The sequence below is a fragment of the Hyperolius riggenbachi genome, chromosome 6 (assembly GCF_040937935.1).
Source record: "Hyperolius riggenbachi isolate aHypRig1 chromosome 6, aHypRig1.pri, whole genome shotgun sequence".
Classification (NCBI taxonomy): domain Eukaryota; kingdom Metazoa; phylum Chordata; class Amphibia; order Anura; family Hyperoliidae; genus Hyperolius; species Hyperolius riggenbachi.
Window position 1 is genome coordinate 165,062,419 of NC_090651.1, and position 11,403 is coordinate 165,073,821.

The 11,403-nt window shown below is 42.1% G+C and overlaps 1 protein-coding gene across 1 annotated transcript in view; it reads right to left on the reverse strand.

Annotated features, from left to right (window-relative positions):
• Positions 1-10,212, reverse strand: part of LRRC52 (leucine rich repeat containing 52) — a 122,903-nt gene extending 112,691 nt beyond the window's left edge. Inside the window, exon 1 of the mRNA XM_068242109.1 lies at positions 9,651-10,212. Within this exon, the coding sequence (XP_068098210.1) occupies positions 9,651-10,212 (562 nt within the window). The remainder of the gene's footprint in view (positions 1-9,650) is intronic.
• Positions 10,213-11,403: the final 1,191 nt, after the last annotated feature.

Here is an 11,403-nt window from a genome sequence, read left to right on the forward strand (position 1 = left end):
CCAGCCGAAGCGGCTCCAATTAGGAACAGATTTAAATGCATGTAGTTTATGATTTCGGTCTGTTAAATGAAAACCGTGTATAGCACAGCTATGAAATTAATATAGTCTTATTCGTTAAAATCTGCCCAATGTGCCGATATAAAATTAATAACCATAACCCGTCCGGTTCTTGGTGTACTAGGGGACAGGACAGCCTAACGCACTTATGCAAGATGTCATATTAATCGATATTTTCTGACAAGTATGAATCTGCTATCCACCTAAATATGACCTGTATAATTTATGAGTTACAGTGTTTTACAATTTAGGCTCAAAATCCTCCTAGGAGGAGGTGGACTGTCATTGGTGAGTAATTCAGAGGGGGCAGGGGTTGCCACACCCCCAAACCAGCTTCATCAAAAGCACATTGCCAGCAGGCGGACTTCAGTCCTCCAAATCCCATCTTCATGAGAGCCTGCTGCTGCTAACCAGAGGACCATGTGGTTAGCAGCCATTTTGGAACTGTAGCATCTGCTTGGATTACAAAATATACCTAAGGGCCTATGATTCTGAAACCAAGGACTTTGCATTAATTTTCCCAGAAGGAAATATCCCCACACAGACTGCATTTCGGCTAAGTAAACCTTTCACAATTGTTCCCTTTTATTTTAAGCTTTGTGTGTAGATGTTAATTAGTGTATGTAAATGTGTGTAATGCATTTTTGTGATTAAAATGTTTAAAAATCGTTTTACGGTTATGAGCTGTTCCTGAAAATACACAATCGTACTTACTCCTCCGAAACCGTTACCTTGTGTTCTAGAGTATCTTGTATTTATAACCCGTATGCTTGAATCGGGCACAGATAGACAGATCTGGCGCCGAACCCTGCATATAGCTAAGGGTTAACTTACAGTGTTCGCAGTGTACTAATATATTTACAGTCGTGTGCTGACTCACATGTGGTGGCAAGTATTTGAATTGTACGTCTGTGGTGAATCCTTTGGAGTCAGGACGCTCCTCTCGGCTAGTCGGCTCATAGATTTGTGAATCCACATATGGGCATCTATGCGCAAAGCGACAGCGAGACCGAGTTTCTGACTCTGAGCGATTGACCTGATCAAGGACCGGCCCGTGCAGTCTATGACACCTTGGCTAACCTATACTGGGGCAAATATGGCTGGCTAACCTATACTCGGGCACTTATAGCTGTCTAACCTATACTGGGGCACCTGTAGCTGGCTAAACTATACTGGGGCATCTATGGCTGGCTAACCTATACTGGGACACTTATGACTGGCTAACCTATACTGGGACACCTGTAGCTGGCTAAACTATACTGGGGCACCTATAGCTGTCTAACCTATACTGGGGCACCTATAGCTGTCTAACCTATACTGGGGCACCTGTAGCTGGCTAAACTATACTGGGGCATCTTTGGCTGGCTAACCTATACTGGGACACTTATGACTGGCTAACCTATACTGGGACACTTATGACTGGCTAACCTATACTGGGACACCTGTAGCTGGCTAAACTAAACTGGGGCACCTATGGCTGGCTAACCTATACTGGGGCACTTATGGCTGGCTAACCTATACTGGGGCACCTATGGCTGGCTAACCTATACTGGGGCACCTATGGCTGGCTAACCTACACTGGGGCACCTATGGATGGCTACCTATAATAGGGGCTAAATATCGCATTGTAAATAACGCTCTCAAGCCCATGGGGGTGTGCAATTTTTACACTCTCGCCCTGGGAGCAATTTAACCTAGAAACTGCCCTTTCCAGGGGGCACATGAAGTGCATTTATTAACCCTGTCCATGTGGTCCTTAAGTAAATCTTTAGTTTCTGTAAAAACAATCTCGCTGCAGAAATACTCTGGTACAGATATAGGGAATTACACAGGAATACACGCAGTGTTTCTTTCCTCCCTGCCTCCTACTCCTTCTCATAGATAGGCTTGAATAGCAATCAGCCACAGAGTGGGAGCTGGAAGGACCTGTTCACACAGGTGCAACCTGCTAGTGAGGAAGAATTGAAGCATTCTAGCCAGGTATATCAGTAGTTAATTTGTCTTCCATGATAGCTCCATCATTTGGACAATCTGGTCTGCTCAGAAGCCTTTGTATTCTGTTTGTGATGTACACAATTGGTTCCTGTCTTAACGAATTATCCTTAAATTTATCACCTGAGGGCCAAACAAATCTAAAGCTGGTCATAAGCACATCGACTTTGGTCACTTTGATTGAATCTGCCAGTATTGCTCGTACATATTTAGTCTATAAACTTTCAAAATTTTGTTCTGTTTATCAGTTGAAAGTCTGTTGAAAACATGTTGGAAAAGCTCTGTGGAATCTGGGAAGGATAGGAGTGGTGGGGGATCAATGGCCTGAGGCTCTGTCCTGCATCAAGCGCATGCACTTTGATTGAAGCTTAATAAATTTAATAAGTTCTGTCTTGTAGTGAATTAGTCACGACTTTTATTATTATTTGCATCTTATAGATCATCCCTAAACAAAAGTAGTGATAAAGTTATTACCAAATAATAGAGACATACCTCTACAACATCAACATTTCTAAACTGCTCTGGGCAATAAGGTAAAAACAACCTATAGACAGAAATCACCAGGCCCCCCTACAAAATTTGGATGCTCCCCCTCTTGGGCCTGCTCAGGGCCGTTTTGGGGGGCAAGAGGGGTCACAGCATGAGGGGAAAGCATGGACACACATTGGCGGGGAGGGGGGACAGTCCCCCCTCACCTCGGGCTCTCCCCTCAGCGTGCTCCCCTCCTGCATCAATCAGCGACAGAAGACGACTGCAAAGGTCCGATCTCTAAGTGCCTCACACTACTTCCTGTGTAAACATGAAGTAGCGTCAGACACTTAGAGATCGAAACCTTTGGCATGTGGATGAAGGTATGCGTTCCTGCCCTCCGCCTGCTGTCACTGATTGATGCAGGAGGGAAGCACGCTGAGGGGAGAGCAAGAGGTGAGGGAGGGGGGACAACCCCCCCCCCTCCCCGCCCATGTGTGGCCATGCTTTCCCCTCATGCTGTGACCCCTCCTTTCCCACAAAATGGTCCTGAGTGGGCCCAAGAGGGCCCTCCCCCGTGGGTGTAGGGGCTGCAGTCCCTATTATTACGCCACTGCCTCTAGATGCAAAGTGCTTAAATATTCTACAAAAGACTCACACCACTCTACTGGCTCTGGCAATATTAACATCTGTATTCAGTGAAACTTGTGAAATTGTTATCATTTGCTTTATTGTTTGTAAGTATTGTCCTTTCAAAAATAGAAAATGCAGAAGTTTTTATCCTTCTTTAAAGGCAATCTGAGCTGAATGAGATGCGTAGGCTGCTATCTTTATTTTCTTTTAAACAGTTATAGCTGACTGTTGAGCTGATCTATTGACTTTGGTAAATTCCCAGTTACACACCTCAACAGTGCAGGGCCAATGCCCTACATCCTGGAGGCTAGCAATGATTTCTCTTTCTATGCGGGAAGGAGACGGGCCGATGTGGGTGCACTCGAGGAGCATCATACAGTGGGCAGGGTGAGTGGGGAGAACAATGCCTTCAGCCAGCCCTTGGTTGAGTCGATTCACCAGGCAGATTGCTCTCTGAAGTGTCAAGGAATATCCAGTGCCACTTTACACAAACTAGAGACCGAGTTTAAACTTGCACGTGTACATAGCTTTAGTGTCAAAGTATTTAATTGTGGATGATGCCACAAATACTCTACAAAAGAAGTCCAAGATAGCTTGCACACTAAAAAAATAAATAAATGATGCAGTCATCACTAATGTTGTAGTTCATATTCGGGAGAATTCAGCACCTGAAGCAGTGGACAGGGTCACAGGGAGTTCACTCACTTGCCTTCAAACCACGCATCATGTGAACCGCAAGTGAGTTAACTCCCTGTGGCCATGTCCACTACTTCTGGTGCTGAACTGTGGTGTGTGGGAGAATTCAGGTTTCCAAATCCATTCTCTCAAATTCAAATACCGACACTTATCCTCACCACAAGACGCAAGATGCAGCAAATATTACCCAGACATATAAACACAACAAAATATCAATCAAAACACCTGGGCCCATATACAATTCACCTTTTCTCCTAAATGATATTTCCACACCTTGCCATACAATGCCTTTAAACCACCAGCAAGCAAGAAAATACTCAAAATAATTTTGATAGTACTTTTTCACCAACTTGAAGTCACTTTACCTGCAGATGAGTGCAGTGTAGTTCATAAATACTACTTAAAGGAGTTATCAGGCAATATGAACAAAATAGGCTCTACTTACCAGGGGCTTCCTCCGGCTCCCAGTATGTCCCTCGCTGCAGCTCTGCCGTCAGCCCTTCACCGCAGCTCTGTCCCGGTCCCCGGCGATGACGTCAGGCCGACCTCCAGGTCCTCCTATACTGCTCCTGCACTAGTGGCGCTGTCAATCACCGCCACGTGGACCGGAGCGGTTTCTGGGTGTAAGCCTGGCTTCAGGGGCATAAAGAGATAATTTGCATATTCACTAGCAGTGCATTAGGGGTAACCACAGTGTTCATTTAAACCTAAATTATCGTAAATACCTTCTGTTTTAAGAAGGCAAATCACACTAAATTAATCAGAGGGATGGAAGATCTAACTTACCAAGAAACGTTGGACAAATTGGTTTTATGTAGGTTGGAAAAAGGCAACTGAAAGGTGACATGATTAGCATGTATAAATACATCAGAGGGCAATACAAAAGCTTAGCAGATTAGCTTTTTGCCCCTAGGGTTGTACAACGGACAAGAGGACATGATCTGCATATGGAATAAAAAAGTTTATCCATCTATTTAGAAAGTTGTCCTTCACAGTGAGAATGGTTAAAATCTGGAATATCTTACCTCAGGAAGTAGTTATAGTTACATAGTGACATGGTTATTTGGGTTGAAAAAAGACATACGTCCATCGAGTTCAACCAGAGAACAAAGTACAACACCAGCCTGCTCCCTCACATATCCCTGTTGATCCAGAGGAAGGCGAAAAACCCTTACAAGGCATGGTCCAATTAGCCCCAAAAGGAAAAAAAATCCTTCCCGGCTCCAGATGGCAATCAGATAAAATCCCTGGATAAACATCATTGGGCATTCCTAGTAATTGTAGCCATGGATGTCTTTCAACGCAAGGAAAGCATCTAAGCTCCCTTCAAATGCAGGTATAGAATTTGCCATAACTACTTTCAGTGGCAATGCATTCCACATCTTAATCACTCTTAATGAAAAGAACCCTTTCCTAAATAAATGGCTAAAAAATGTTTCCTCCATGCGCAGATCATGTCCTCTAGTCGTTTGAGCTCATTCGCCAAGCTTTTATATTGCCCTCTGATGTATTTATACATGTTAATTAGATCCCCTTCTTTTCTCTAGACTAAATAAACCCAGTTTATCTAACCTTTCTTGGTAATTGAGACCTTCCATCCCACGTATCAATTTTGTTGCTCATCTCTGCACCTGCTCTAAAACTGCAATATCTTTCCTGTAATGTGGTGCCCAGAACGGAATTCCATATTCCAGATGTGGCCTTACTAGAGAGTTAAACAGGGGCAATATTATGCTAGCATCTCGAGTTTTCATTTCCCTTTTAATGTATCCCAAAATTTTGTTAGCTTTAGCTGCAGCGGCTTGGCATTGAGTACGATTATTTAACTTCTTGTCAATGAGTACTCCTAAGTCCTTCTACAAGTTTGATGTCCCCAACTGTATCCCATTTATTTTGTGTGGTGCTAGACCATTGGTACGACCAAAATGCATGACCTTACATTTTTCAACATTGAATTTCATCTGCCGTTTATGTGCCCATATAGCCATCCAGATCCTGTTGCAATATGTCCCTATCTTCCTGAGAGTTGATGATTCTGTACAATTTTGTATCATCTGCAAAAATAGCAACATTGCTTACTACTGCATCTACTAGGTCATTAATAAATAAATTGAAGAGCACTGGACCCAGTACAGACTAGGGATGCTCGGAAAATTCCGCGGAATTATAAATTCCGTAATTCCGGCCGGAATTAGGTTGATTCCGGTAGTCAATCGGAATTCCTATACCTCTCAAACGGAATTCCGCGGAAATGTTATAATTCCGACGAAATTTTCCAGAATACCACAAAAATATCTCTCTCTCTCTCTCTCTCTCTCTCTCTCTCTCTCTCTCTCTCTCTTCTCTCTCTCTCTCTCTCTCTCTCTCTCTCTCTCTCTCTCTCTCTCTCTCTCTCTCTCTCTCTCTCTCTCTCTCTCTCTCTCTCTCTCTCTCTCTCTCTCTCTCTCTCTCTCTCTCTCTCTCTCTCTCTCTCTCTCTCTCTCTCTCTCTCTCTCTCTCTCTCTCTCTCTCTCTCTCTCTCTCTCTCTCTCTCATGCAGTAGGGAATTGCAGATTTTCAAACAGCTTATATACCATAGCTGGGATTTGAACCCAGAACCTAGTGTGTAGTAGGTATGTGTCTTAACCTCTAGACCATGACCCACACTACATGCTAAAGCTGGCGGTAGCATAAACCATACTTCCATTATGATCAATTCGATAGAAAAAGTAGCATGATTAAGGATTTGTACTTTTTGAAAAGCATGCCTATATACCATAGCTGGGATTTGAACCAAGGACCTAGTGTATAGTAGGTATCTGTCTTAACCTCTAGACCATGACCCACACTACATGCTAAAGCTGGCGGTAGCATAAACCATACTTCCATTATGATCAATTCGATAGAAAAAGTAGCATGATTAAGGATTTGTACTTTTTGAAAAGCATGCCTATATACCATAGCTGGGATTTGAACCAAGGACCTAGTGTATAGTAGGTATCTGTCTTAACCTCTAGACCATGACCCACACTACATGCTAAAGCTGGCGGTAGCATAAACCATACTTCCATTATGATCAATTCGATAGAAAAAGTAGCATGATTAAGGATTTGTACTTTCTGGCTTCCATGTGGATGGGGGGTGCTGCACTGCTATTCCATATGTGGACCACCAATATTTAAAGATGTAGCTGACTGCATTTATAAGCAATACATTTTCTGTGTGGGGGGCCGGTAAGAAAGCCTTAGGGGGCCACATTCGGCCTGCGGGCCTTAGTTTGAGGACCACTGCTCTAGACCATCAACCACACTCAGGGCCAGGCTTTAGCATGTAGTGTGGTCAGAGGTGGGACAAGAGAGAGAGAGAGAGAGAGAGAGAGAGAGAGAGAGAGAGAGAGAGAGAGAGAGAGAGAGAGAGAGAGAGAGAGAGAGAGAGAGAGAGAGAATTTTAAAATTTTTCGGGCGGAATTCCGAGTTAAACGGAATTCCGCGGAATTACCCAGGTATACTGTCGGAATGGATCGGTACGGAATTTCTATATGACGGAATGCGGAATTGTGCCGGAAACGGAAATGGGCAATTCCGACCATGCCTGCTACAGACCCCCGTGGGACCCCACTGCTAACAGTCACCCATTTTGAGTATGATCCATTGACCACAACTCTTTGTTTTCTCTCCATTAGCCAGTTTCCTATCCATGCACACAGACTCTTCCCCAGTCCTTGCATCCTCAACTTTTGCACCAGACTTTTGTGTGAAACAGTGTCGAAGGCCTTTGCAAAGTCCAAGTATATCACATCTACAGCATTCCCAATATACACATTAGCGTTCACTACCTCATAAAAGCTGAGCATGTTAGTCAAACAGGACCTGTCTTTAGTAAACCCATGTTGACGCTGAGAAATAAGATTATTTCTACTATGAAGTCATGTATAGTATCTCTTAGTAACCCATCAAATAGTTTGTATACAACTGATGTTAAGCTTACAGGTCTATAATTTCCTGGATCTGATTTTTTGCCCTTCTTAAATAATGGAAAAATGTGGACTGTACACCAATCCACTGCGACTCTGCCAGTTGAAAGAGAGTCACAAAAGATAAGATAAAGGGGTGTATCTATAACTGAACTTAATTCCCTTAGGACCCGAGGATGCATGCCATCCGGGCCAGGTGCCTTGTCTATTTTTAATTTATTTAGTCTTGCCTTCACTTCCTCCTGCGTTAAGTATTTAATATTACAGTTGGAAGATTGAGACTCTTCTGCCTCTGTAATTTGCAACAGTGATGTTTCCCTTGTGAAGACAGAAGCAAAGAAAGCATTTAATAACTCTGCTTTACCTTGGTCATCCACCATTGAGTTCCCACCCTCATCCTTTAGGAGTCCAATGCAGTCAGCCTTTCTTTTTTTAGAGTTGATGTACTTGTAAAACTTCTTTGGGTTAGATTTGATATCCCTAGCTATTTCATTTTCAGCTTCAAACTTTGCCAGCCTAATTTCTTTCTTTCTTAGTTATGGCAAACTCTATATCTGAATTTAAAGAGGGCTTGGATGCCTTCCTTGCATTGAAGGGCATCCATTGCTATAATACTAGGTCATTTCTGGGAGAGTTGATCCAGGGATTTATCTGACTGCCATCTGGAGGTGGGAAGTAATTTTTTTCTTTTAAGGCTAATTTGCCCTGACCTTGTAAGGTTTTTTACCTTCCCCTGGATGAACTGGAATACGTGTGGGTTTAGGATGGTGTTTTTTTCTGATGGATGAATGTCTTTTTTTCAACCAAAATAACTATGTAACTATGTCTGCTTATTTGTTTAGCCAGAACCACAAATAAAAACAGATGTCCATCCCCAGATGGTTCACCTCATAAACTAAACCCTTTTCTTTTTCAAGAAGAAACCTGCGACCTGTGGTGACATCATCAAGCATCTACAGATCTTAGTTCTGGGTCCTCTGGAGGCAGGTGTCTACATAGTAGCCTGGCTTCCAACAGTGCCTTCTCAGAGAGGGAGTAGTGAACAATGCCAGTCACCATCCCTCTCCCTGAATCTGTTATAGGAATGTGTGGCTGTTACAACTAGGGATAGTCAATGAGATGTGAATAGGTCTGAGTTGATGCAGGATTATGTAAATTTTTTTATTCAAAATTATCCAGTTGAAATGAGCTGACAAGGGGGAATTCGAATGGAATAGTTTCAAGCTGAAATATTTGCATACTGAATTTGCATAATACTGCATTAACTCAGAATTATTTGCATCTCATTGAACATCCCTAATTACAACTTGTCGCTTCCCGCCAGTTCTTTCTGTAAGTGTAATCTTTCTTTAAGTGATTACCATTTATTAACTCTGTTGCTCATGAATGAATATGTAATTTGTGTTACAAAGAACACAAATTATTACATATAATCATTTACTTTACATATAAGTACACTAGTTAATTAGTTCGGCTCCTCTGCCTCTCCTTACTTGGTGTACTAGGAAATAAGTGTACTACTCTCCCAGTGCATCTATCTACATTGTAGAAATGTACTCTGCACGTGATACATTTTTTTGTATTGCATTATTGAGATGGACACACTGAGGAATGCTAATATCAGTACATTCCTGGATCAGAAATGGAGACCGCCATCTTTCTGCCATTCGGTCCTGATGGATATTCTCTACTTATAACGATTCCCTATAATCTGCCTGAATTTTAATCAGTATTTTTGGTTGTCTTTTCTAGTCAACAAGCAGGAGCAGTTATTTCTCTTTTTACCAGCTTAAACCTTATTCTAAGTAAAACAGTGTACGCATTGGTATTTTACCTTTTCTGATTGGCTTACCTGTGAAGTAAAGATCACTCTTCGTCACCCACATGAGGAAGTCTTTCATGGGGCAATAACAGTCCCAAGGATTGGAGCTAAGGCCTAGTGTCCGTAGACTAGGTAGCTCACTAACTGTAGTGACATCCAGATATGTCAGTGCTGTACGGCTTAGATCCAGTTGGCGCAGGCCTGTATTGTTGGCAAAAGCATCCTTTTCTATTTCCTCCAGGTTTGGATTATCTGATAACTTTAGGACCACTAAACTTGTTAAAAGATAGAACGTGGCAGTAGATATCTTGGTGATGTTGTTGTGACTCAGGTCCAAATAAACCAACGGAATGGAAATGAATGTGGCCTCAAGGGAATCTCCCAGAACGTTGTAGCTGCAGTCCAAGTATACTAGGTCAATTAAAAGATTAAGATCCACTGCTGGCAGGTAAGTCAGATTGTTATGCGTTAGGATCAGCTGTCTAGTATCCATAGGAATTCCAGTGGGAAATTCTTCTAGCTGTCTGTCAGTACAATTGACTAAAAGGTGTTCACAAGAACATTCCATAGGGCAGCCTATGCCAGATTCCATCACATTGACAACAATACTAAATAATAAAATATTTTGTGTATCCCAGAAAATAAAATTCCTGCCATTTCTTTTATCCATGAACTTCAAGTGTCCTTTATTCTAGTGGAAAGGAGGGTAATTGTCTGAACAAGGCCAGACTATTTTTCTACACTTTGGGATAAAAAGTCAACCATCATGCCAAGTAACATGCACACTTTGCTTACCCTATACATGGATGTCTATTGTAACAGTTCTTTGCTGTCTTATTCAGAAGCTCAGGTTGCTCATTCTTCAAGTCTCATTGACAGTCTATTTTCACTGCCTGGCTGTGAAAGTGCTGCGCTTACACAAAGCATCTTTGAACTTTAACGTCAGGAGGACATTTAAATAGCTGGCTCTGAGAGAGAGAGAGGACACGTCTCCCCACCGGCACCCTGGCTGCCAATCGACACCTTTGTGATGTCAGCAGCTCATCAAAGGCAGCTCTGCTTCTGCTCATGCAGAACACTCATGCTGATCTCTTGAGAAAGCCGCATTTACACTGTCCTCTCAGGTTCCACAAGAACAGGGTGCTTCATTCTCAATAAGAAATATCTTAGCGGATAACATGCAGCGAGTGCTTTCTTTTACCACTGTATGCATTTATTTCCAATCTTTATGACAAGTGGAGAGGTTCTCTATGCAATTACATTGCCTACTGAATATGTATTCTCCTTGCTACTCTTTGTCCTTGTTTAAAGAAACATTTTGGAATTACACTTGTACGTACGATGGTATCTTATTTGTTTTGCATCCGATGTACTAATATAGTAGTTGTAGTAATGTACTAAAAATAACAATTTCACAAAATTCAACTTTTTATGAAATAAGTACATTTAGCATCTCACCATTTTGTGAAATATTTTCTATGTAATTCAAAAATAGAGAAGAAGAAACTACTGTTTACAAATTCTGCATTCATTGTATACCAGTAGTGATGATCGTAATGAGCTAATTTCACTTACTTGGAATTTCATGAAACATTTTGCAATTGGGATAATAATTGCGTAATCCATGTGAAAATGTTGCATGTTATGGAGAACTATAAGAGCTGCAGTCATAAACTGTGAAAAGTGTTAGCGCAAACTGGCAGCCTCTACAGAGCGTGTTCAAGGCTGTCGCTCATCATTAGGCAGCCAGTCACCAATATGTGATCAGCGAAAACTCGGTATA